General features: G+C 41.9%; 2 protein-coding genes across 4 annotated transcripts in view; one reads left to right on the top strand and one right to left on the bottom strand.

Annotated features, from left to right (window-relative positions):
* MYO1C (myosin IC) overlaps positions 1-2,455 on the top strand; it is a 59,194-nt gene extending 56,739 nt beyond the window's left edge. Inside the window, exon 32 of the mRNA XM_054394466.1 lies at positions 786-2,455. Coding sequence (XP_054250441.1) covers positions 786-812 — 27 coding nt within the window. The 3' untranslated portion in view covers positions 813-2,455. The remainder of the gene's footprint in view (positions 1-785) is intronic.
* Positions 2,456-3,265: 810 nt separating this feature from the next.
* YWHAE (tyrosine 3-monooxygenase/tryptophan 5-monooxygenase activation protein epsilon) lies at positions 3,266-25,348 on the bottom strand. 3 transcript variants are annotated; one of them, XM_054394500.1, is made up of 6 exons: positions 25,198-25,348; positions 13,876-14,075; positions 8,261-8,367; positions 7,310-7,516; positions 6,878-7,014; positions 3,266-4,204 (listed from the first exon to the last, which is right to left on the bottom strand). In XM_054394500.1, the coding sequence occupies exons 1-6, from the start codon at positions 25,259-25,261 to the stop codon at positions 4,152-4,154; spliced, it is 768 nt and encodes a 255-aa protein (XP_054250475.1). In that variant the 5' UTR covers positions 25,262-25,348; the 3' UTR covers positions 3,266-4,151. The 3 variants fall into 3 exon arrangements, with proteins under 3 accessions (XP_054250475.1, XP_054250476.1, XP_054250477.1); XM_054394501.1 differs by lacking the exon at positions 25,198-25,348 and adding an exon at positions 19,728-19,748; XM_054394502.1 differs by lacking the exon at positions 3,266-4,204 and adding an exon at positions 5,771-5,789.
* Positions 25,349-25,765: the final 417 nt, after the last annotated feature.

The following is a 25,765-nucleotide window of genomic DNA, read 5'->3' as shown; positions in this document are numbered from 1 at the left end:
CAAAATTTAAAAAGATATGGAAAAAGACAGGAAGAAAAAGGAACACTCTTCCCTTTGTAGTTTCCTTGTGAGCTGGATAGAGTCATGCAGCTGGTTTTAAGCCTTGTCAGAGTAAAGGTTATTAAGAACTAAACCCAGAACACATTCGAGACTGCTCGGACTCCCTTACCACCACCAGAGCAAACAGTGAGCTTCCCTAGCCTGCTGCAACCTGACTAGCCTGGGCACAGCAATCAATCATTTCTGCTCTGTTCTCCAAACAGTCCATCCTACAAAAGCCACCAGAGCAGCACTGCCACAGGATTTCTTTCTCCTGTCCACGTGCGCGAGCAGGCTCAAATGGGGATCAAGCTGCTTTGTTTGCCATGAGTAACAGCAAACCAACTCCTTGGGACTATGAAGAACCATAGCACATTTTTCTACCTTGTACCTTTTCAAAACATCCCTAGGAACATTCTTCCAGTTTTGTCCCCTGCTCCTTGACAGAATCACAGAATGGAAAGGGTTGGAAGGGACCCTGGAAAGGAAAGTCACTTGAGCTGACGTAGGGAGAATGTCTCAATACAAGAGGCACTTGGTGTAGGAACACTGTGGCCTCTCCAACTTACCCAGGTGCCAGCTACCTGCTGTTGTTCCCTGCTGAGGTTTCAGCAGAACAATCTTCACAGGCTGCGTGAACAGTTCTACAAGCCAGTCTATTGAGTGCTTTAGAGGTGTTCAGGACCTGACACTGTTGTGGCATCTTTGCTTCCAACATTTTTTAGCTTGTCATCCTTCTCCTGCAGGTTGCTCCTCGTTTGAATTCTCGGTGATAAAACGTGCCACAGCAAGACCTTCTCCTCTGTCTTCTGACTGTACCCTCTAAACTGGCTGGACATCATTCCCAGCACAACTCCCCCTCCTTCCTCGCTTTGCTCATTTTGTTTATTGTTACCAAAGACCTGCACTTTCAGAAAAAACACAAAATACATTTTGCTTTCTTGTCTTAATACAAAAAGTTCCAAAAGCAAGGCCTTCTCTTCCTTACCTTAGTGGCAAACGCATGGGTCCAACGTCTGTGGAACCGTGGCTGATGAAACATTCAGCTGGGCTTTGAGGGAGAGGTAGCTCTGACTCTTGTTGCTGAGTTTAAAAAAGCCTGATGGAAACGACCAAAATTTTGTGCTTGCCATCATCCAAAAAGCACAATCAGAAGCCAAGTAACTCTGCTGCCTCGTCAGCCAAATGGTGAAAATGCCAAACTTTTATCTTAATGTTTGACGATGAAGAATTCTGCTCTGAGATGTTTTGATGCTCTTGTGTTATGATAGATTGAAGCCATATTGTGTAAATGAGTAAAACCCTGTAAATACTTTATAGCTGACTATGAGAGATGCACTACAAGAAATGGAGTTGATGTGGAAACTTTTTATGTTTTAGATTTGGATTTTTTTTTTTGTTATTAAGGTTATGATTATTAAGGTTATTAACCTGAGGAAAAAAACCTATCATATAACTGCTTCACTGATCTGGATTCAGAGACTTAGCTTTTTTTGAAGGCACCTGTCCCGTATCTTGCTCTATAGTGATATTTTTATACTGTAGGAACTTTTTCATATCCACACGTCCAGACAAAACAAGTTAATACCAACTGCAGAGGTTATCACAGCTTGGATGCTGCTCTAGGCTGGAAATGAAACCTGTAGTCCTTGGCCACAGAATGTGCACATGAGCTTTCCCTCCCACCTTGTACCTGTCTGGGAGACACCACTGCCCTTTCCCCACATGGCTCACCAGGCTCAGAGCAGCACCTTCAGGGAAAAAAAAGTGCATTTCCCCTTGTTTTTAGCCATAACTGGAAGTTTGAGTTCCCACAGTGAAGCTCCACAATGTTTATCTAAATGCCTCTTAGAACTGCCTTAAAGAGGAAGAGAGTGCCTCCATCACTGACCAACTGCTGACAGCTCCTTTGCATGGAAACATCTTCCTAAGCAAGCTGTGTCACTCCAGTTCTAACCCACAGCTGGAAGTGACACCTGTTCCAAATGCTAACTGGTCTGTGTCACAGAGGTTCATAGTAAGCACCTTCCCTTAACAACCCAAACAGCTACAGGGTGGACAGCTCTGTGTCAAACAACTGCTGACTGCAGTCCCAGCTCCAGCTTCCATTTCCATGTTCTAGACCTCAAAAAGTGCACTTTGCACTCCACTTGCCTTACAAATCCTGCGTGTTCCACCTCTATCCTGAAGCAGTAGCACCACCAGTTGCAGCAAGCCCTAAACAAAAGATAGCCAACCTCGTTGCCACTCACACAGGACCAGCTCAGTCTCCCTGTTGATTTCTGACATGATGCCTGCAACGCTGTATACACTGTAGTGCAGCTGCAGCCTGCCACTGCCTCTGCTGCAGTGTAGACGCTATACAATGCTGTGTATGCTCCTCTATAACCTCAAGACTACGCTCAATAAATTTTTACAAAACACTCACCCTTGTCTCTGTTGTACAAACTTTCATCATGTTGCTAACTTCAGCAAGGGAGGGGATGGTTTTTTTTTTTTTTTTCATTTCCTCCTTTATCTCACAGCCCTGCTCAATCTTAGAATCCTCCAAGTGAGGGTGGAAGAGACCTTTGAGATCATTAAGTCCAAACTGCTCACCTAAAGCTCACAATCCCACCACTACTGCTAAGCGCCTAGCACTAAACCACATCCCTCAGTACCACATCCACATACCTCCCTGGGCAGTCTGTTCCAGGCCTTAAAGCTTTCTGGGAAGGAATTTTTCCTAATACCCAATCTGAACCTCCCTTGGCATAAACTGAGGCCATTTCCTCTTATCCTGTCACTTGTTACATGTGAGATTAGATCAACCCCCACCTTACTCCAACCTCCTCTGAAGTAGCTGTAGAGGGTGACTAGGCCTCCCTCCCCTCAGCCTCCTCTTCTGAAGGCTGAACAACCCCCTGCCTGGATGATGAGAGCTGTGAGGGCAAGTGACAGGAATGCACCAACCAGATAATGGTGTTTTGTGCATCTGGGCAGAGAAAAGGCTGAATAAATGGTGTCAAAGAGCTGAGTCTGCAAGGCAGGCTGGGGGCTGGGAGGCTGCTCTCAGCTACACTACTTACACGCAAGACCAGGATCTTACTCTATCTGGTGTGTGAAGAACAGGGCTGTCACTTCTCTCTCCCCCTCCACATGCTCCTATTACAAGCAACAAAGGAAAGTTATTCTTGCTGAAAAATAAAGAAAAATGTCAAAGAAAGTCATTGCAATATTTGGCGTTTTTAATTTAGGTTTGTTTTATTTAAGTTTAATGTTAATTCCATGCTGTGTTTCAGTAAGAACAATACAGATTCTGTATCTGTGGCTCCAGTCAGATATCCAGTAGTACAAATTAGCTTCAAGTTACACATACTGAACAAAAGAGGTTGAGCGAGCGAAGGGAGATGGGGAGAGGGGAGGGAGAAAGAAAAAATATTGAACACGCATGCAGGCTTATCAATGCCACCTTCAATGCTAACCTGCTTTGAGGAAGAGTAAAGAATAGGCAAGAATGAGCAGCCACGGATTGTTGAACTGTTACCAGCACCATGATTTTCAGCAACATTTCAGCAGTTTGGAAACTTTTTGTGTGTTTTTTTTTTTTTTATACAGTAAAACCACTACAATATATGTCCCAATGCAACCTGTAACTTCAAGCTAAACACCCAACTAAGTTTAAACATTGGTATAAAATTCAGTTTAAACAGTTATAAAAAAAAAAAGAAAAAGAAAAAAAATGCCACCACATGCTCACTACCTGGCCAGAACAAATCTCTCCTCTACCAGTCTAACAGCCTTTGGGTGTAACATCCACTGCTAATGGCAACCTTGCCACAGCTGGCAGGAGACAAGACAGTAATGCTGAAAGAGCCTTGACCCAGTCCTGTTAGTGTCTTAAAGAACCTATAAGCTGGCACCAGTAAAATCCACAGAAATTCACTCTTGCCTTTTAAGAACTTTTAAACTGTGTAAAAAAAATAAAAATAAAGAAACCCAACAGGGCAGGAACCTAAATTCTGAGACCCAATGTAAAAGTCAGATTTGGTGGTTCTCAGAGTGACACTGAGGGTTTTTGTGGGGAGGGGGAAGGGTGGTCAGAGATGGGTTCTCTTGTTGGCCTTTGTGTCTCACTGGTTTTCATCTTCCACATCCTGCAGCGCTTCTTTATTCTGTTCTTCACCTATAAAGTTGGAAAGCAAGGAATAGGTTAGCTTTTAAAAATGAGACCTGCAGAATGGCTTAACAATCATCTAGAGATTAATAGTCTCATGCAAGTACACACACTCACTCGCTTGCATAAATCACACACCCCCCACACAGCCAGTTCTGGAGTGAAGCATTTCCATGGAAATTAAGCCTCAGAACCACCTCACCACATCTCACACAAAACCAGAGCATAGCCTATTAGAGATGTACTCTGTCAGAAAGACAAACCAACCACCAGTTCTGAGAACAGACTGCACGTGGGATTGCTCCTGTTGATCAAGAGCTGAATAGCCAAGACAAAACAGTTCATCAAAAGGGCTGCTGATCAACCACCTTAAATCAGAAAATACCTTCCCAAAAAACTTAACCTCTGCTCCAGAAAGGAACTAAGGACACTCTGCTAGTGAACAGATGAAACCAAAAAGCTTTCAGAAATTAAACATTTTTCTAAGTCCACTCAGGTCTCAGTGACAGCCAAGGTCTGCAGTCAATTTTATAAACTAACAGTGATGGAATGGATTATTAAAGGTACCAAAACAAGCATCAAAAGATGTCCCTCCTTCAAGTCCAATATAGTAAGAAACTCTAGGCTTGAGGTTATTAATTTCCACAAAATGGTTTCCTTTATTTCTCTCAAATAAAAACCATCCCATTCGGACCTATTCAACCAGGCTCTGACACAGACTGTAGTGGAGCCTGTCCAGAAAGACTTCTGCAGGAGGTGTCTGCTCATACTTCAGCTGCCCTGGGTGACATACATGCAACACCTTCTGCACCTCTCTGCCCAATTCCTGCTTCAACAGGGAAAAGTTGAAGGTCCATCAGCTACTGCTATAACACATGCATGATTAATGCTAATTGAGAAGAGAAACTGAAGTGCTTTGTTTACAATTAGACTTAACCATGTGAGACAGTTTTCTCCTAAGGGCAATAAGCAAACACTACCCATTCAAGCAAAATAATTGGCAATAAAATCCAATGAAACTAATGACTTCCAGCATATAATGCTTGTTCAGAGCATGTCCAGATTCAGAATTACCAGCAGGTACAACAGAAGATAACTTTTGGAAGAGGTGGCCTAGGAACACAAGACATCCGATATCCAACAATAAAACTTAAATGAAAAATGACAGAAGAGATCATTGAAGAGAGGAAAGCAAAGGCCCAAACCCAGGAAGATGATTAAAAAGATCTGAGCATGCTCTAGCTAATGCACTGAAGCAAATACTCCTGTTAACAGGCGACTAGGAAAGTACTTTTCATGCCCAAATATTCTTAATATTCATCCAGGTATGCAGCTCAATCCTCAAACAAGTTACTTTAGATCTTAGTCAAGCGTATTGGACCCAGGCAAGGGGGAACAGGTCACAAAGTGGTAGAACATTGCTTAGCTCTGGAATGGAGTCAGAGATACAAGCCATTTATCAGCAGCAAGAGTGACAGAGGCAAGCATGATTAGTGATCAGGAAAAAACTGGCGCTGCAAAGTTCATTAAGCCATGACGAAGACTTACAAAGTAGAGTTTTAGGAAATGAACAGTTGGACTTTCCTTTAGGAATCTATACAGCAGGAAAGAAGGGGAAAACAGGAATCATGAAGACAACATTACAAGCGTGAAAATAAACTAATCAGCTTGTCCATGGCACGGTTAAAAGATACAGTCAATGAGATGGAAGAGTGTAGCAGCTGAGTAACACTGATTTTACAAACTCATTCCCTACAGCCTACACAACTGAAATCAAAGCAGGCACAAGCTTAACATAACAGAACAAGCCTTTGGCAAGTCTCCCCACCCCTCAGGAACTGGGAACTGTGGTGACCTTGGTGCCACCAGCAACCTTTACCAATCTCTAAAGGGTTTCCCATTTTAGAAAGTAGGAGCAGTTTTAAATGCACTCAGCGTGGTATGAGGAAATGAGAAAACTTAACTTAGCACCTATGCCTAAACACCCTGGGGGTTGTGGACCTGAAGAACTGCACTCATGATTTTAGGTATTTGCTCTCATAACAGCCTACCTCAGGAGTCACAGCCTGGCATTTTTTGGAACATTAGAAGAAAATACTTCAAATGTCTCTAACAGCAAATATTTGACAAAAGCCCTTTTCCTTTTGTACTTCCTCTTTGTACTCAGTTCTTTTTAACAAGGGTAGAAGACACAGAAAGTGCTGCAGGATGAAGTGATTAGTATGATGGCAAGAAGTTTTCCACTGAAAAGTCAATAGAAATATTGAATGACCTAAAAAAAAAAAAGAAGGGGGGGAAGGAGGGGAAACTACATCATTTGCAATGCTTCCTCCTGCATTGGAAATTCATGTCTAGTTGGCATGACAATCACAGATGAACATGACAACCTATAAGAAAGAAAAGCTGAACCAAATGAAATAATCACAGATACCTAAACAGCCAGGTGGGGAGGAAAAACAATAATTGTAACTAACTGCATGTCTCCTTCCTTCATGTGAGAGCTGAAAAGCTTCCCAAAACCAGCTAGCTAGTGCCACCCCTGTTAACTTTTCTGGTGTCAAGAAAGACGTTCAGGAAAGTCAATCAGAAAAGAAAGTAAAACACCAAACCAATGTACATTTCCATGCACTCTTTTCTGGGCAGAGGTTGAGGACGAGCAGCACATCAGAGAAGTTTACTCACCATCACCCTGCATGTCTGAAGTCCATAGTGTCAGATTATCACGTAACAACTGCATGATAAGCGTAGAGTCCTTATAGCTTTCTTCACTCAGTGTATCCAGTTCTGCAATAGCATCATCAAAAGCTGCTTTTGCCAACCTGTGAGCACAGAAGAGATCAGGTTTAACATACACTGCTCAACAGATCCCAGAAGCACACAAGTTAATGCTGTGCCTCAGAACACCTGCAGTTTGGATACAAGACATCATCAGCTTCTGTGGCTGAAGTTGAAAACCTTTCCAGTGATCAGACCTCAAATAGAGCAAGCCACCAAATCCTAGCAGGAGAAAGCCAGCCAGTGTTCCCATTGAGGAAAAGCAGTTACCCAAGTACCAACCACTTCTGCCTTCTTTGGTATTCACATAAGATTCCTACCTTCTCCATCACTACCTACCTGCAGGCACGATCAGGAGAATTAAGAATTTCATAGTAGAATACGGAGAAGTTGAGCGCAAGTCCTAAGCGGATAGGATGTGTTGGTGGGAGTTCTGTCATTGCAATATCACTAGCAGCTTTGTAAGCCACCAAGCTATTCTCTGCAGCCTCCTTCCTGTCATTTCCTGTGGCAAACTCAGCCAGATACCTATGGTAGTCTCCCTTCCTGAAAGCAGAAACAGAAAGAAGTCATTAGACTATTCCCCTACCAGTTCCTAAATCAACAGCTTGGTTCCAAACCTGGTGTTTACATATTCACAAAGGACACTGCTGCTGAATTACTGCCTACGTAACAGTGCATCAGGATATGAAATTACAGTACTACCTTTGCCACCACCCAACTGTCTGTGAAAACTCTTTTCTCAGCAAAACTAGATGAGTTTTCTGTCTGAAGGATACCAATCATTTAGGTATGGGGGAAAGTACTCTGATCATTTCACGATTTCAACAATGCTTCAGAAAGTACAAATCATGCATCCAACTAGTGCCTGCAGCAACATACTCCAAGGCCAAGTTTCATTTCATAATGCAGTTCTGAAGCTGACACTCCATGATGGTTATCCATCTACCTCATTTTCTTCGAGAGCGTACAGCTCACACAAGAAAACACCAAAGCAGGGATGTGATTTCTACATTATGTCAATTAAAGAAAATGGTTGTTTCTTGTATCTAAGAGCTGCACATCTTACGTGAAGTTCTCACGATCTTATACCAAGCAACATCTACCAAAAACCACACCATCAGGACATTAACAAATTAAAAAGTAGCCAAAAAAGGGTATTAGTTAGATATGACTGAACCGCCCATTTCCTAAAGGAGTTACTGTGGTTGAGTGGGCAGAAAACAGATTGCTGCTTTGTCTCTGGTTCAGATACAGCAAGAGGTCCTGTCCTCACAAGGAGATACTTACATTTTGTAATAGAAAACCTTGGACTCGCCAGTGTTAGCTGCTGGAATGAGGTGTTTGTCCAGTACATCCAGAATGTCACAACAGATTAACTTCAGTTCAGTTTCAACCTAAGAAAAAACAAACCCAAAATGAAAAGAGGCTACTAAGTTAGCACATGAAGCCATTTAAAAAATATCCAAATATCAAACAGGCACCACCATAAAAATCCAAATAGGGAAAGGACAGAAGCAAAACACAATTCAGCAGCTCCACAGGTGCTTTAAGCCAAACAGGTCTGTGTCAGTATCTGGCACACAACACAGGCACAGGCTGATGGATGATGAAATATGTAACTGAATAATGGAATTATGAATTCCCTGAAAGGCATCCTGCTAGGCAGTTGCACTTAAGTTTGTCTCAGGATACAAATCTGCAAGACTTGCACAACTGATTCTTTACATTTTTGTTCCTGAAGGCTGCCCTGAAAGTAGAAACAGTGAAGGAAACAATTTGAAGGCAAATAACTCCAATCTGCTAAGTGCCATTACACCTCTGAGTTAAATGGCACCTTCAGAACAAGTTTCTAGTGATTATTTGGCTCTAACAGAAGAGCGTTAAGACAAAAATCACGGAGTATCAGAAGCGAATAAAGATGTGCCACACAAACACAAAGGTCAGACACAAGAGGAAAGCAAATTCCAAAAGACAGACTTCAGAAGCAGACAAAAGGGGCAAAATGCAGCAACTTGCAAGAACAAAAAAAACAAACAAACAAACAAAAAAAAACCCACAAAACCAAACAAAACCCACAATACACCCAAAACAAACCAAAATACACAACTAGAAATAATCAACTTTAACACTGAGACCCATGGTCAAAGAAAACCATTGTATAAAGCCCTATTTAGAAACAAACTGCATTTTAGTAGCCAAAATTCCAAACATGGGAACATCATCTGCCTTTCTTCTAATCTTCCATATAAAAATCAGGTTTTGCCAAAAGAAGTTTCATACCTGAAAGCAAAAAAAAAAAGAAAAAAAAAAAGAAAAAAAAAAGAAAAAAAACCCAAACAAACCCTAAGCACATCCAAGAAAAAGCTATAGCTGGGTTTTGGTGTTAACATTGCCAAAACCAGATGTGCTCTGAGCATCCCATGTCGTTCACAGTAGGAGTGGTTGTTTAAATGCGGATCGCAACCTATTGCTGCTCTTTCACGATCTCACAGTAACTTTCACAGCTCCAGCTCAAGGCTACTCCTGCTCAAGCTACTTTTATCTACTATAAAAGAGAGATTTTCAAGCAAAGGCATCAACATCAATTACAAGAAACTACTAGAAATTGCATGTCTTGGATCACAGGGGCAGCCCTGTGCTATCCCTTCTTATCCTTCACCCACACATCTTTCCTTTTTTCTTGAAACACTTTTTCTTACCATGTAGTATTTTTATCACCATACAGATGCCAGACTATTAAGAGTTTGTAAACACAACAGCTATCCTCAAAAGCTGTTACAGATTCAAAATAAATGTTGAACTGGCACAGATACACACCCAATCTGTACAAAATGACTGAACAGATCTGCAGAAGTTCCTTTAGACAAATTAATTTACAGCAAATTTCATGTACAAACAATGTCAGAACACCCTAACATTCAGAGGAAGCATTAGATGCTGTACTTAAAGTTATGTGACAAATATTTAAGGAGGTTGCTGAAATATGGTCACTTGAAAAGAATCTATTTCATATATTCTTGGGCTACAAAAGCTATAAAACCTTTGGCCAGCAGTCAGTTCCTGCAAACTTCTTTCCTCTTGATCCTCTTTCTCAATGACTTCTTTTGCAGAGAGATCTTCAGCAAAACTGCAAAGAATTAAATCAGTTTCTAATCCTCTTTTGTTAAATAACCATACATGTACAAACTTCTATTTCATCGCAAACAGGCCTTTTTCAACTCTGCTTAAAGGATCAGTCACACAAGTTATCAGAGATCAGCTGCTGTCCAGGGCAATGTAAATGTCCTGACCAAGCTTAGTTTTAAAAAGATTTAATACACATCAAGTTGATTAAAAACAAAACAAAAAAAAACCCACCCACAACAAAATCCTCAAAGCTCTTTTATGAAAAGGATCTGCTCTAGACAGAGTGGCTCAATGAGCTCTACAAAGCAGCAAACCAGCACAAGAGCCCAGACTAAGCCTGTTTGGAGCATTTGGAAAAGGCAGGTTTAGGGTCTATCACCATTCTAGCTCCAAATACAACATCATATGGTACTGCAGGCTCTGACCAGCAAGGGAAGACTGCTCACTCAGTCCCCCCTGCCCCTCTTACTTTAATGGCAGTGCTGGCTTAATCAAATTCTAGACTGTCCTTAGCTCTGCAGATACAAAAGCTTGTAAACCACCTGGTGATCTAAATAAGGGAACCTATTAGAAACAACCAGAGGAAGGGGAGCCTGTATTAGTTCTTTGACCTGTTTTAATATGTAGCCCCCAAAACAGCTGCACCTCACAACTGAGATGCAACACCAAACTGGAACAATAGGGAATAGTTGCTAAAGCCATCCCCAACGAAACAAACTGACAGGCCACCCACATTTATGCCAACTGACAGCCTAAGCTTCCCAAGAAGAGAGCCTTGCAGCCACCTGGAACACAACCCAGGTTGTAAATCAGAGAAACAGAAGCACATTCTCAAGCACCACAAATCCAGACCAGTAAGAGGAAGGTGAAAACTTGTCCTATGCCATTAGGGAAGGGATTTGGGCTTGCTGCAATGAAGTGAACTGCATCATGTGCAGCCATACCCTACTTCATCCTCAAGGATGCTCCTCAAGAGCACAAGCCTCAGTATGTTCTCATCTACAGAGATGCAGCCAGATGAGAAAGCTACAGGCTCTACTTTTGTGTATCCAAATGGCCACAGGACCCAGAAAAGCAGCTTGTCTACAAAGGAAGCAAGTAAGTGGTATTTCCCCCTGTGGCTATACATATGATTTGCTACATTTATATTATGTGGTCCGAGTAAAGGCACAACCTGATACTTTCCATCATCTCTCAGTATTGCCTAGCATTTGCCTCAGACAAAACCTGTCCAGCCCTACTCTGACAACACCATCATCCCTTGAGATCTGCCCCAAGTCACACTGGCTGGTAGCTCTAAACATTTAAAAGCCATGTACTAAATTACGATAAATATTTATGTAGACCAAAATCATTGATTACTTTTACACAAAGCACACCTTCTATTTCAATTCAAGCAGCACTATAAAGCTGAAAGAGTTCTGGTGGTAGGCAAGAGATGTTCTTCTAAGAGATGTTGGTTCTCTCCAACTCCTCAGGGCTTTAAACTTGCCCTGTCAGTCCCAGAACAGCATTTTGTTTGGGGTTTTGTCTGAGATGTTGGTGTTTGGGGCTTTTTGTTTGTTTTTCATTCTTCAGAGCCTGACAGCGAGAAGCATCATACAAACCTTAACACCATATTCTTCAGCCCCTTACTGCTCCCATGCTATCTTACCAAACCCATTAATGCTCCTTATAGCAGATGCTAGCTCATAGTAAGTCTCTCAGCAGCTACAAACAGGATCTGGTCTTCAGCTGCAGACAACACAAAAGCCTTGTAGTAAACTCAGGCTAGAATCAAGTAGACACTGGAGTCTCCAGTACAGGAAACTTACATTACAGTTCCCACAGCACTCTTCCACCTAAAGCAACTGTATCAACTACTCCCTGTAAGGATTTAACAGCTGAAGACACTGCTGGCATGGCATTGCACTTCACATGCCTCTCTTAGACAAATACTTCAAGGACTATGTAAATTCATTTCTTGCACACCATAGTACCTTTACTCTTTGCAAGGAGAGATGCAGAACACCACCTTTTTTACAGTCCCTTCAAACCCAAGAAAGTCCTTTCACTACTGAAGAATCTTTGGCATAAGATAGCGACTACCTGAAAACGTTGTGCAAAAGTACCTGGAAGTACGGATTCTAAGACAAATTTAAACATTCAGAAGCTATTGTCTTATATATGTTCTGTAACAAACAGTTTAAATTAACCCATCAAGAAATGGTATTTGGGACTGTATGTAACTGGCAGAGCCTCATCCCATCAGCATGCCAGCATAAAATTAGAAACTCACAACTTTAACAATTCCATGGAGCAACAGAAACCCTGTGAGTCAACAGAACGTAGTCTAGAGCCATTCCCAAGAAAAGATTTCCAAGCCAACATCATTTCCATTGGTGGTATATGAATCAGTGCCAGGTGACATAATAGACTCCACTGTTTCTCTGGCAGTGAAGATCTGAACCATGTGGAGGCACTTGTCCTCAGATAATGGAGATTTAAGTCTCTGCAGAAATGTGTGGGATTTAAATAGTACGGGAGCATGCCTTCTCCATGCTAAAGCATCATTTAAAGGAAGGGGGAGGAGGGGAGGAACAACAACTCCCTGTTCTAATAGCTGAAAGTTTCATTAGCCCTCACTGATGAAAGTCAAAGCTTGCTCTCCAAGTTCTCCATTTTAGGTAAAGTTGCACAGACTGACTAGACTCAGCATAAAGTTATGTGGATCAATTTTTCCCTCTCTCAAGTGAGAGAAAATAGCAGGGCCCTTGAGGTTATTACACATGCTAGTTTGAGAGGACCATGACATCTTAACACCCTCACCGCAGGAACATGGAGTGCTTCATCACAAATTGGCTGCTTTAACTGCAAGCAGTGTAAATGATCAGCTTAGGGACAAGGAAAAAAAAAATTTAAAAACTACACTGAGAACTAGATGTTGTCAGAAAATCCATATTCTCTCTACAGTCATTTTAACACAGATATAGCTGTTTGAGCTAATAAGAAGTCTGCCAGTTCAACTGTACAAGGCTAACTGGGCAACTGTTCTTCATTGTTACCCAACTGCTGAACAGTTTACAGCAACTCCTGCCAAGTTTTCTTTTTTGGGCAAAAAGTGGAAAAAAGAAAAAAGTTAATATACATGAAATGCAACTCTCACAATGCTAAGAAGAAAAAGTAAAGGAGGCAAAGTGGCCATTTGGCTTTATACTACCTGTCTTTATGCCTAGGACAGTGAAGACCCTTCCCCAGTGAAATTTCAACTACCAGCGTTAGTATTTTGAACTCCATAGGACACAGTACTGCAATAGCATAAAGTGTCAAACTCTGTATGATCCAAAGCAACCTTTATCAGCAGTAGAAGCTTAACAGCCAAACATTTCCTTTGGCATGGTTGATTTTCTAAAAAAATTGCTTGGGATATGCCAGGATGGAAGGGAACGAGTAAGGCCCGAATATGTGCAGCCTCATATTTGACTAAGTAGGGAAGAAAAGTGCCAGCACAGTTCAAAAGCCTAGCAAGTATGTAGATGCACGGAAGGAAAAGCCTTGCCTTTCTCCTTGGAGTCTACTGACCTTTAGAGTGTTTACACAAAAACACTCAACCTCTCCTCTCCACCAAGTGTATTTATTCTCCAGGCAAGGATCATACTTCATCCTTTCATGATTATTACCTTGTAACAGGTCACCATACTGCAGGCAATCCAGAATATCTGGGCATTTTATGACAAGAGTAACAAAACTGGACCTTAACTAAGCGGCATTATGCCATAACACCAACTATATCTTACCATTTGCCGATATTCCCGAATCATTTTTAATTTATCTTCTCCACCTTTGTTTTCTTCTTTCTGTTCAATGCTGCTGATTATTCTCCAGGAAGCTCTTCTGGCTCCAATCACGTTTTTATACGCAACAGAAAGCAGGTTTCTTTCTTCCACTGTCAACTCCACATCCATTCCAGCCACTTTCTTCATTGATTCAACCATTTCTAGGAAGAATGCATTAGACCATTATTCTCATAGCTAAAGCATCCTTCAAATCATTCAATAGAAGCTGCATGTTAATGATAGCTTATGATAACAGCCTTCCTGCTCCTTTCACACACAGTCATTAGTCACTTTTATACTGCTGTGTTCCAAACAAATCGATGAGCAGGTACACAAAGAAGTACCTGATGCTCTTTTGTATCTAACAAGCGTCTCAAAAAAAAAAAAAATCTCAAGAATTGTTAAGAGAGACAAAAAGGATTTAGCATTAGCAGCAAGCACGTTCTGCGCAATGGATAATAGTTATCAGTCCAATCCTACAGGAATGTGTTATTTAAAGTGCTTCAAAGGCAGTGAATAGTGAGAAAAGCATGAGCAAATGTAAGCTGGCTTTCAGCACAGTAAGAATAAACTGAAGCATTACAGAATGCTCCAATGATTACCATGTTACTCTGTATTCCAGTTGACAAATAACACACACAAAAAATCCAGATGTGAACAGATGTAGAGAAGTGCAAGTACTATTACTGGGGAAACAAGTCAAAGTTCCAAAAGGAAATCATCAGGAGAAAAATTAGGTGCTTGGAGAAGTAACAAAGTCATGCTCAGGATACACATAGTAACTGTATCTACCCATGCCAAGCAGCTGTTTACACTGAAAAGTAATACACAACATATAAATATAAATTTATAGCTTACATCTTTTGAAAAGTATTTCTAAACCTATTACTAAACACAGCTTTCCTACACTCAGGTGGAAGCAATTGCTTGCACTACTTAAGGAAGGTTATAATCCTTTCATTACCTAACCACATTATGATTGCTTGTGACATATTAGAACAAAAGCCAAAGTGTTAAATACACACTAATTGAGAGCTAGCAGGAGACATCCAAGAATCACAGGTTTTGTCCTGCCACACAGTGCTTCAGTTTATCTACCGTTTGCCTTCCAGCTTCCAAAAGTTGTAGAAAACCACAATAAGAAAATAAGGCCACTACTGAACAGGACTAAGACAACCACCCCATCTGCTCAGGACAACTGTTTCATAGCTATCTGCCAGGTAGAGGGAAAACTAGAACGACATATTTGGCTTCCGCCAGAAGCACGACGACATGATTAGGCTATGCATCCCATAATATTAGCTGTTGCTGTTCTGTGGCCTATTTACCTTGCCCACCCACCATTTTACCTCATGCAATGGGAAACTAATGAAGCTTAACTGTCAATTTTTTCCTCTGGTGCCAAACCTCACAGCCTTAACACCAGAAGCTATTTCAGCTATGGAAACTGTAGGCTCAATTTTTTTTCCTGATAGGAACAATGTTATCAGTCTCCAATAGGTCTCCACATGTGTAGGGCAAATTTTGTAGTGCCTCTATTCTTACCAGCATTTTGCTTCTTCACATCAGAGAGTAATAATAAAATCCACCAAGGATTTGGTAAAACTTTAACAAAACACCACCCTACTACTGCAGAAGACCTCAAGGGTTTTCCTAAACCACTCCACACAGGTACAGTTAACATTAAGCATGCAGTCTTGTTAAAGGCAGTACAATACTTGGAATACGCTACTGAAACATTGCAAGCACTGACATTTCCTGTCATCTCATATCCTATAGTCCATTTAAACAGCAGAACTACCCCCAACATAACGTGTCTGACACTGCTGATTTTTGTGAACAAAGGTGACAAATGGGAAATAAGACTTGCAGGCTCTGTGACTTGAGAATCTTTGCCAAGCTGCAGCAAGATATGCATGGCTGGTCTTTAACTATCCTCAGATAAGAGGAGTTAATTGGAACTGCACTGCATCTGCAGTTTAAGAAATTAATCACTACTTGTGAATGCAGAGCCCTCCAATCATCAGTTACAGAAGTTCATGAGCTGAAGAGTTTGTTATGTAAATACAAATGATTTCAAGTGTAGAAAAGGGAAGGGTTAGTCATGCCATCTGTGATGCTCATTTCCAGACATCAACCATCACTTTGAAGATCTTTGGTTTGACCCAGTCTGACCATTATGCTTTAATCAAATACAGATACATTTAGATATAGGGCAAACTAAACTAACCAAGATCACATTAACCGTCCCATTACATCTTCTCTGAAGTTATGAAAACCAGAGGAAGCTGAGTAACTCTATTATCTTCTCTGAAGTACATCACATCTTTTTCAGTCACAACCTCATGCAGCCTGCTGGTAACCTGTCATGCAACACCACAGATTAGAGAAGATCTGACTTGTCTTTAAAATAGAGTATTTATATTCCGTGCTTTATCCACTGGCATTAACTACAGAGCACTTCAATCATACTACAGTTAGATGTACTACAAGACTTTTGTGGAGGTTGAAAACCTGTACAGTAACAGTTTCCAAGATCTCCTGGTCTGTAACAGAACTGCAACAACTGAGGGGAAAAAAAAAAAAGTGCAAGCTTTATTAACCGTACTACAGTTTTCTTCACAATCTCCTCCCTAGAAACAAGTTTGTGTAATGTGGAAATTTAAAAGATAACACTATACAAAGCTTGCTCTTCCCTGTGAATGAGTATCTGATTCTCCAAGCATGCTCAAAGAATTCACTCAAATTGCTTAGCTTCTGCAGAATTTTATCCATTGCTGGCCAAATCAAAAGCAAGCTGAGCAATGGCTTTTACAGAGGATACCCAAGACCCAGTCCTACAGGAATCACAGCCTCTGCAGGTACAGAATTAGACTTGCTGCATCACTTCAGTCTTCTGCAAAGGTCACCATCATCTTGTAGAACCACCATAACCACCAAACAAGGGTGACAAAAAAGTCAGCTGCACAGAATTACTACCAGGCCTTGTCACCCCAAGATGTTTTACAGCCATGAGTTAAGACAAGAAGCACTTCTGCCAAGTCACAGTCAGTCATCAAGATGCTAAGGGTAGGGGGAGGCATCCGAGGTTGTCTTTATTTGTGCCAAAGCTCAAAACCCTCAAGCTTCACCAACTCTTCACACAACCTCTCTTAATACACCGATGAAAGGAACAGAAAAATCTCCAAAATCTTAATCCTGTTACTAGTTAAATACACAGCCATAGATTAGAATTCCACCCATAAACAATTATTTTACCTAGAAGATAGAACATTATCAACCTACCTACAAAGCAGTTGGAGAAAATGGATTCCAGTTTACTGAAGAGCCCAATTTTTACTTATAATACAAAAATATGGGCTGGTATTTCAACAAGATGCAGTAATATTATGCATATACCTTGGTCTTCCACAGTAAAACCATAAACCAGCCTTGAAAGTTTAAGACTAATGAATAATGTTAAGAACTCAGGCAATAAACAAACAAGAGGACAGCCTATGTGTATCCTCTCCACTAGAAGACTAATTCTCTACAAAAATAAAGCCATCTATGCCTGCCAAGAGAACAAGTATTTCATATTCTAAGAGCAGCTTTACCTATCTGGAAGATTCCACAAGGAGGTAAAAAGCTCAGAGACCATTCAGGACAAAATGCAAGTCTGAGATTACATTTTTTTAAGAAGGATTACAGCAGTAATGGCAACTTACTGCATACACAAACCAGAGGTGCTTACATTGCGTTATGAAAAAAGCAGTGTTATGCAGATTCAGAAAGACTGTAGCTTAAGTGGTTAAGTCTGAACCTTTTAGTTGATTGTGGCTGTCATCTTATGCTACCATCAGATGATGCCACCATCAGAGGAAATCCCAAAAGTGGGATGATAGGGGAATGTTCTGGAGAATGACACACCTGCCCTAGATTTAGGTCCTTTCCCAGGCATCTGCTGTTGGTTATTCTAAGAAGTATCACAAACAGATATTTGGCCTGATCAGGTTTGTATATTCTTAGGTAAAAGGCAGCACTTAACTGAGACTCAAAAAGACTGCCCAAGATATTACAAAACCATAATAATTTCCATGCCATTTTTTAGGTTACTACATTTACTACTACGATGAAGATGCTTGGCTCCTAACTGCAAACATTGCTGACTCACCTCTGGCCACTGTGGAGTAACAGCAGGGACACATATACATAGCTGGCAAAGCACAAAGGATTTGGACAGTGTTGGCCATTAGACTGAGCGCTACCTACAACAGATTTTAAGACAGCCTGGTATGTGGCTTGGGATCGGGGGTATGTGTGTTTGTTTTGACACTGAAGAATGATGCCTTAATGTAAGCTAAAAAGTAATGGGGAAGTTTACAAGCATTGCTTCTGTTTGATAACCATCCCCTAGGGACTGACCCACAGAATTTGTATGCAGGGCACAGGTAATACCTGAAGTTACTATGTCATGGAAGTAACAAATGCCTTTCTACCAGATAAAGATGAGAAACTTATTTTTTGCCTTTTAAACCAGGAATCAACTCAGGGGAATTGGAACATCTCTGTGTAAGGAAATGTGGAAACAGGTGATCAACTACAGATTTAGTGGAAAGACAAAAATCTTCCCAATATAGAATACAAAACTTCAACAGCAGACCACACAAAAGGAGTAGCCAATATCTGACACCTCCTACCAAATGCTTGTGGTTGGAACAGAAACCACTTGACCTAAGCTAAGGCTGATGCACTGAAGGGAAACCTGGGGCAACCTCTAGTTCAGGTATCATACAGTGCTTGACTCTCACTAACCATGACGCTGCACTGTAACTTTTTTGGTTTATGACGCATCTAATTATTTAGTGTACATCAGGGCTCTCTTTGTGATTTTCATAATTCACGGATTCTACTTCTACCATCCTGCTGAAGTAACAATCTCTTGTCACCACACTCTGGTTCAATACTACTGCAGGAAGAAAAAGAACTAGAAAATCTATTAGTGGCATGTTTAACTTCCAAAGGAAAACCTACTTAAATGAGAAAGCTTGTTAAATACAGACAAAGAGCTTGTTGAGTAAAGGTGGGGTGGAGATGACTTAAAGGTCATAATACTGAAGGCTCCAATCTAAATGAACCTTAGGAAAAGCCAAAGGTGGCATTCTTCAATGCTATGAAGTTAACAGTAGCAGAAGCATAGCCCTTCAGAAAGTTGAATTGTGTTTTAAGTAATTTCTGTTCCCCTTACTGAGGGGAATAAACAGACCGAGATCTTCAAGCTTCTAAAGCAGCTATTCAGTATCTATTTCAGCATTTCGGGAGGTAAAAGCTGAAAGTGAGCATCCAGTGTGAAAAATAAAGCAGAACAAACAAACACATAGGTTCACCACACAAGACCATGCACCATAACCAGTATTCAGATAAGACTTGGCACAAGTACTAGTCTTGTACTTGTTCATTCTTGGAATGAACAAAAGATGATCTGTAACAAGTCACAAGAACTCAAAATAAAATCTCTGATCCTGAATTGTTGTGTATAACTTCTCTGGTAAGACTTTAGTAGTGTTAGCCACTTGGTGTTTGCTACTGCTATGTCCATTTTTAAGAAGGGTTCCAGCAGGCACTCAAGAGGAACTACAAATCCATTAACCTGACACTCACAAAGGGTTAACAGGAATTACATTTAAAAAGCCTGAATGAGAGGGTATATGCATCAACACTATATTGCAGATCATGGCCTTCTGTAAACTTTACACAAGTAATGCCTCACAAATCTGTGATGCTTTGAATGAATCAAGCATATGGACAAGGAAGACATGATTGATATAGTCTACCTGGATTTCCCAAAGGCATTTGACAAGGTCCCTCACCCAAGGTTCTTTAAGGAACTCAACTGCCATGGGAAGGAAAGTCCTCACATGGATAAACACTTTGCTGAAAAGACAGGAAACAGGGTATGAATATAGGACTCAAGTGCTCAGAATAGGTGGAATGACCACCAGTGGAATCACACAGTGATCTGTGCTGGGAAGCATGGAAGCAAATACTAAATACTAACTCAGTAGCAGCAGCAAACTGCTAAGAATACACAGAAAGACAAAAGAGCTGAAGAAACAGGGGAAAGCTATTTTCTTAAGTGATGAGTAACTGTGGTGATCAATTCCCATAAATTGCATTTTCACCCCACCCCAAACTGCAGAACTCCACCTGGTATCACTACCAACAATGAACTCCAAAGTCAAGAGAAGGTAGGGCTCATCTTGTCACCCATTAGGAAGTCCTCTGAACACACTGCAACACTGCCCACATCCAATTTTTTTCCTGTTAAGAAATCCAGCATTTGGCAAGGAAGACTTCAGAGATGGATAAACCAGTTCAGCAGCTTGCACAGAGGGAGGTAGGTGGCTTTCTCCCCTAGCCATATCAATTCCATCATGCCAGTTTAACACTACTTTGACCTCTCAACTGGCTGATTCAGGTCATCAGCTCAGAAAATAATTACTCAGGACAAAAAACAGAAACAAAACCAAAAACCCCTCTTGCTTATAATTTAGAGAACTGAACTGGCCCTAAAAGGTCAGACTAGAATCCAAGTAAACATGAAAAATAGGTCATTCCTCCATTGTCAAATTAGCTCACCCCACTTGCAGCACTGCACTTTTAGTTTTAAAAGCATGAACACAATATTTATCCTTACACTCTACATAAATTGTTGTAATTCTTCCTCAAAGGTCTTCACATGCATGGACGACCTCAAGTAGATTATTACAGGCAAGTCAAAGCAAGGTGCAACTACTGTGGTACTAAAAATTGATAATCCTATCTTAAGCTCCCCATCTAGAGCACAGCAGGCAACTATTCCCAGAAGTTAAGGCAACTAACATGCAGGAGGAGGAAAATGCCAAAGAATATCCACTCCATAGAGTGGCTTAGGCTTAGACCATGATCTTGTGAAGAAAGCAAGAGGTTATGCTTCTGTTCTTTGTGTAAGGTTTGTAACAGCTGGTGCAGCCAACATTTGATTGCAAAGTCTGTAACACCCAGATCTACAAAGCACACTTTTATGCACTTGGAAAAATTGATGAGTTAAGCCCAAATTATCCAATCAACAGTGGTTATTTTCTACATAACTGATCCTACAAATGATCACAATACCTTCTTGTAACAAGAAATGCTATCATTTCTCCATGCATTGAGCATATGCTTTTCTAAACAGAAGAGGAAGGTTTCTCCTGTATTTGTAACAGAACTGTTAATTTAAAAACAACTATATGCAAATACAACAACTGAGTCTCATCGATCATTTCTCTGCTTGAGGACAACATGTTACTAAGGATCTTCTACTACAGGTACTCAAGGAACTTAATGGACATCAGCTCAGCTTTTGGAATCCCTGCAGAGAACCAAATCGTCTAATTGTATCCTTTGGTTGTTATTGGTACCTCAGGAGATTCAAAAAGGCTATCACAGAAAAAGGCCTTTATACAACTCCTCAAGATCACAAGTCAGTTTTTTATGGCCAATATGTAAACAATTGTAACTTAAAATAATTAACAACCCAATTCCTTCAACACCATCTTGGCCATACTCTCTCTCCTGGGTTTCTAAATTTCTTCGGGATATACAGATTTTTTTTTTTCAGCCTTTTCGCACTTTCACATCTACCTAATTCAGCGAAAACAGAGCAGCCATATGCTAGATTAGGTTTAAGTAGTCACCCTTGAGAAAAGCATAAAAACAACTTAAGTGTGCTTGACATCTGCTTGAAAGCTAAAGGTCCTCTGCAACCTGAAAATCAACATGCAACTTAATTCTAATTTATGACTTAGTCTATTCATTCTTCACTAAGCTGTAAGTTCAAGACTTCTATAAAGGGTTCAGATCTTGAGCCCACTGCTGCACCCCTTACTGCCTTCAGTAGGAGGACACATATTCCTGATAAACACTTCATAAAACACAGGAGTCAGCTGTTAGCTTGCTGTATTAGGGGTCAAGTAGGTTTGTCTTTGTTGTTTTTCTGCTGGCTTTTTTTCCTTACCTGTACCTTATTATATGGTTTTCAGTAGAAAAAAAGGAATACACCCATTTTACCTCATCTATGTTACGCTCTTCTGTAAATTTTAAGTCACACGCTTCAAGACCTACAGTACAAAACTACTGCTTACACTAAGTATCTGCTTACAGTCCACCTTGTGCCATAGCAGGTTTCTCACTTGATTAAAAAAAAAGATGTCACTTGGCTTCCACAAAGAGGAACTGGTTTTGACATTCAGCAAGTCTATAGGAATCCATTCTCTTGATGTAAAGAGCTCAGATGTTAGCATGGTAATTTCACAAACCAACATGTTACCTACTCCAATTGTTCTCCCAAAAAAGAATGTAGAGTTATATATTATTCCATTAGTAATAGTCTTTCTGTAGGAACAGCAGTAGGTGAGATTTCTCACAGAGCTTCCTGTATTATAAGTAAGCTTTCTGGCATTTTGTGATTTGTCATGACATGCCTAAGCAAATCTGTGAAGATACTCAGACATCAAAATCTCTTACTATCTCTAAAGATCAGGACTTATGTGCTACTTATACTGCAGAAATACCTAGAAAGTTGTCCCCTTAATCTGGGTCAACATACTGAGGACAGTATGGACACAGGACTGGATTTGCAACAGTTCATAAATACAGCTTTGAAGACTTGATAAATTCTTTAAGTGGGTCAGGTAAACAACACCAAAGAAACTACAGCCAGATGTCCTTAAGTGCTGCTCTAAGTGCCATGGACTACACACCAAAGTCTTAAGGAGAAAGACAAAGGGACAGATCTTACTGCTATCCTAACACTAAACACAAATATTGTCATTCCATGCTCTATTCAAGTTACACAAGAGATTCATACTCATAGATATTTGTAGCCAATACTTACCATCACACCATTTTACATGTGCCAACTAATAACTGTGACCTTATGTTCATGGATCTCAAAGATCAAACGGAAGACTAAAATTAAGACTAGCTTACACTGTCACCATACTGCTTCCCAAACAATTTTGTTCACAGAATTTCTTAGCAGCCTCAGCTACAATCTTGGCAGAGCTGCAGTATTTCATATAAACAAAAACAAATTATGCCAATAAATTTTAATTTTCTGCTTAACTAGAACACAGAACTAGATGCTAAAACATCTATAATACATACTCTTCCAGGCCATGGATATGAGACATGAGGATGCCTTTAGAACAGCTAGCAGAATTACAGACTGCACCTTCAATTTGTTTATGCATCTTTACTCCAACAAGCTTTGGAAGTCTAAAAACCACAGCATCCATTTAAACAGGACACCTTTAGGTTTAGTGCTCTCTCTTAAACGATAGCAGTCTCATCACCATTCAGAAGTGATGTAAGTACTTTGCATTTTGATCTAGCCAGCTTGATTTGCAGACCATCATGGTACTGGTAGAACAAAGTCAAAGGAGGGAAGTGATGCACTAAAGCAATTCCTACTAACCGATTTTTATTAGTTGACAAGAAGTCTGATTCTTATGCATTGCAGATCTCTACAATGGGGTAGAAACCAATTGTTTTCTGAAGAGCTGATTTACCACTGATTTAAGGAAACATCAGAAAGAGACATGCCTCAAAAGCTCCCAAAGATAATGAATCCTCCAGGATATTGGTCAAGCATCCAACTCCAGTTTCCACTCAAACCAAAGCCAGCACTTTCAGTTACATTGACTCATCCATACCAAGTGGAAAACCCTTTCCTCCCTACTTCCCAAACCACCTTTAAGAATGCTGCTGGAATTGGAATTGGGGTCACAGATAAGAAAAAGTGCCTTCCCATCTCATACCCTTTAGGGCAGACAATAAGATACTGTAAAAATACCCAACCCCCACCAGAAGTTGCAAACTCACTGTAAAATATGGAATTGCATATTTCTCTCTGCCCAATTAAGCTGTACCCCAACATCTGCTTTTTGAGGGGGAATGGGAAGCATTTTTTCTTTAAGCCCTTACGGTTATTGTGGAGACTGACTCCTCTCATTTAATGTAATTCTCATTTCTACTTTACTTCCCTACTGGAACTGTCACAGAAATCAGCCTTATTAAGGCCTTTCCTTGTTTGTTTTACTTGGTATTTTCCTCCCCAAAACATGCATTTTTCAGACATGTTGCAGCAGTGCAATCAGAGGCAAAGCATAACTCAGTAAAAATATGTTGTCTGGTAATAATCTGGTCATCTTGTATAGAAATTTTATGAGCATAAAATATTGGGAGTGTTTCCCTACTTCTAAATGAAGCGTATCTGCATTCACACTTTTTAGATACAAGGATATTTATTTCATTTTAAATGAATAAACATATGGTCTTAAGGCAAAGGTGTCAGTCCCCGAAAAGTAACATCATCGAAAAAAATGAAAGGCAAGGGAAGCAGGTTTAAAGAAGCAGTCACAAGACAGACATTTTTGGGGCAAGAGGCACCATCCAGGGTTGCCTCTCCTCTCCCCCCTTTTGCCCACGTATAAAATGATCAGGCATAGCATACAAACTTACAGGAGAAAAAAAATGAAAAGACGATGCTGTAAAAGGAAAATTATCTGTAATAATTTCTACCACATCATGAAAGCGCATGCATTTTCTTTAGGCAATGAAGTATCGTGTACTCGACCTCTCCAGGGTGAGAGCTCTCTCTCTCTCTGGGCTAGCCAGGGGCAGCTGTATCTCCAACAGAAGGCAAAGGAAGAGAAAGAAAAGCGCTAGCACGCTCCCCCGGGGCCCAATACAGAGAGCGAGCTTCTGCCCCAGCATCGCCTCCCGAGGGGCCGAGAGAGCCGGGCACCCACCTTCCGGAGAGCACGGCACTGGGCGTTGTCTGCGGCGAGTCGACCTCAGCCCCACACCGCCGAGCTCCGCGAGGCCAAGCCCGAAGGTGAGCAAGGCCCTGGCCGGACAGAACCGCCTCAAGCCGCGCCAGCCAGAGGCACCAAGAGAGGCAGTGGGGTCTCTTTGTCGAGCCCCCCGAAGAGGGGGCGGCTCCCCTGCCCCCCCTGGGACTCGCCCTTCGCGGCCGCCATTTTATTCCCGGCTTCTGCCGCCACCGCCCCCCGAACCGGGCCCCGCCCCGGCCCAAGACACCCACTCGTTCAGGCCCCCCATCCCCAGCTCTACCAGCCCCTTGGGGCGCTCCCAGTCGCCATTTTGTCTGTGCCCCCCTCCTCCGACCCTGCCCCCCCTCCCCCGCCCAGCCGCCATTTTGTGGCCGCTCCCTCCCTCTCCCCTTGGCCTTGCACGGCCTTCCCAGCCAGCGCTCACCATCGTAGCGCTCAGCCTGCTCAGCCAACTTGGCCTGATAGACGAGGTCCTCCCGATCGTCCATGTCCTGCAGGCGGGGCGGCGTCGGGGACTGCACGGGGCGGATGGAAGCCGATGGGTCTGGGGGGCTCAGCAGCTACCAGCTCGCTGCTCTCCGGGCAAATATGGCGGCAGCACCTCCTCCCGCTGCATCCGGGCACTTCCGCAACTGCGCGCATGCGCCGTGCCGCCTACCATGGCAACGGCGGCTCCATGGCAACGGGAGGGAGGCGGGGGCCGGGGGCGCGGCGGGAGGCGGCAGGCGGCAGCCCCGGGGGTAGCGGAGCCGGAGCGCCCACCACCATGTCCTATCCGCCCGATTGTGGTGGGGTCGCAGCCGAGAAGACGCCGTTGTAGGGGGGACGCGGAGGGGCGAAGTGCGGGGCCGCTGGCAGCGGGGTGGGGCCAGGCGGCGGGTCGCCGCCGGGCTGCTGGCGGGGGGCCCAGCCTGGCGTGAGGGCGGGCCGGCAGCCAGGCCCAGGCGCCGCGGGCTGGGGGGTGCTCGGGGAGAATGGCATTTCCCTCAATG

The sequence above is a fragment of the Indicator indicator genome, chromosome 30 (assembly GCF_027791375.1).
Source record: "Indicator indicator isolate 239-I01 chromosome 30, UM_Iind_1.1, whole genome shotgun sequence".
Lineage (NCBI taxonomy): Eukaryota > Metazoa > Chordata > Aves > Piciformes > Indicatoridae > Indicator > Indicator indicator.
Note: the sequence above shows the minus strand (reverse complement) of the source record. Positions and strands in the feature narration are given on the sequence as shown.

What these genes read in the sequence shown, in the direction of transcription:
- YWHAE (XM_054394500.1), bottom strand. Translation starts at nt 25,261, where the DNA reads ATGGACGATCGGGAGGACCTCGTCTATCAGGCCAAGTTGGCTGAGCAG. An exon ending in GCAGGCTGAGCGCTACGATG is followed by an intron (nt 14,076 to 25,197) that starts GTGAGCGCTGGC and finishes CATTCTTCCTAG; the next exon opens with AAATGGTTGAATCAATGAAG. An exon ending in AAGGTTTTCTATTACAAAAT is followed by an intron (nt 7,517 to 8,260) that starts GTAAGTATCTCC and finishes TTCTGCTTTCAG; the next exon opens with GAAGGGAGACTACCATAGGT.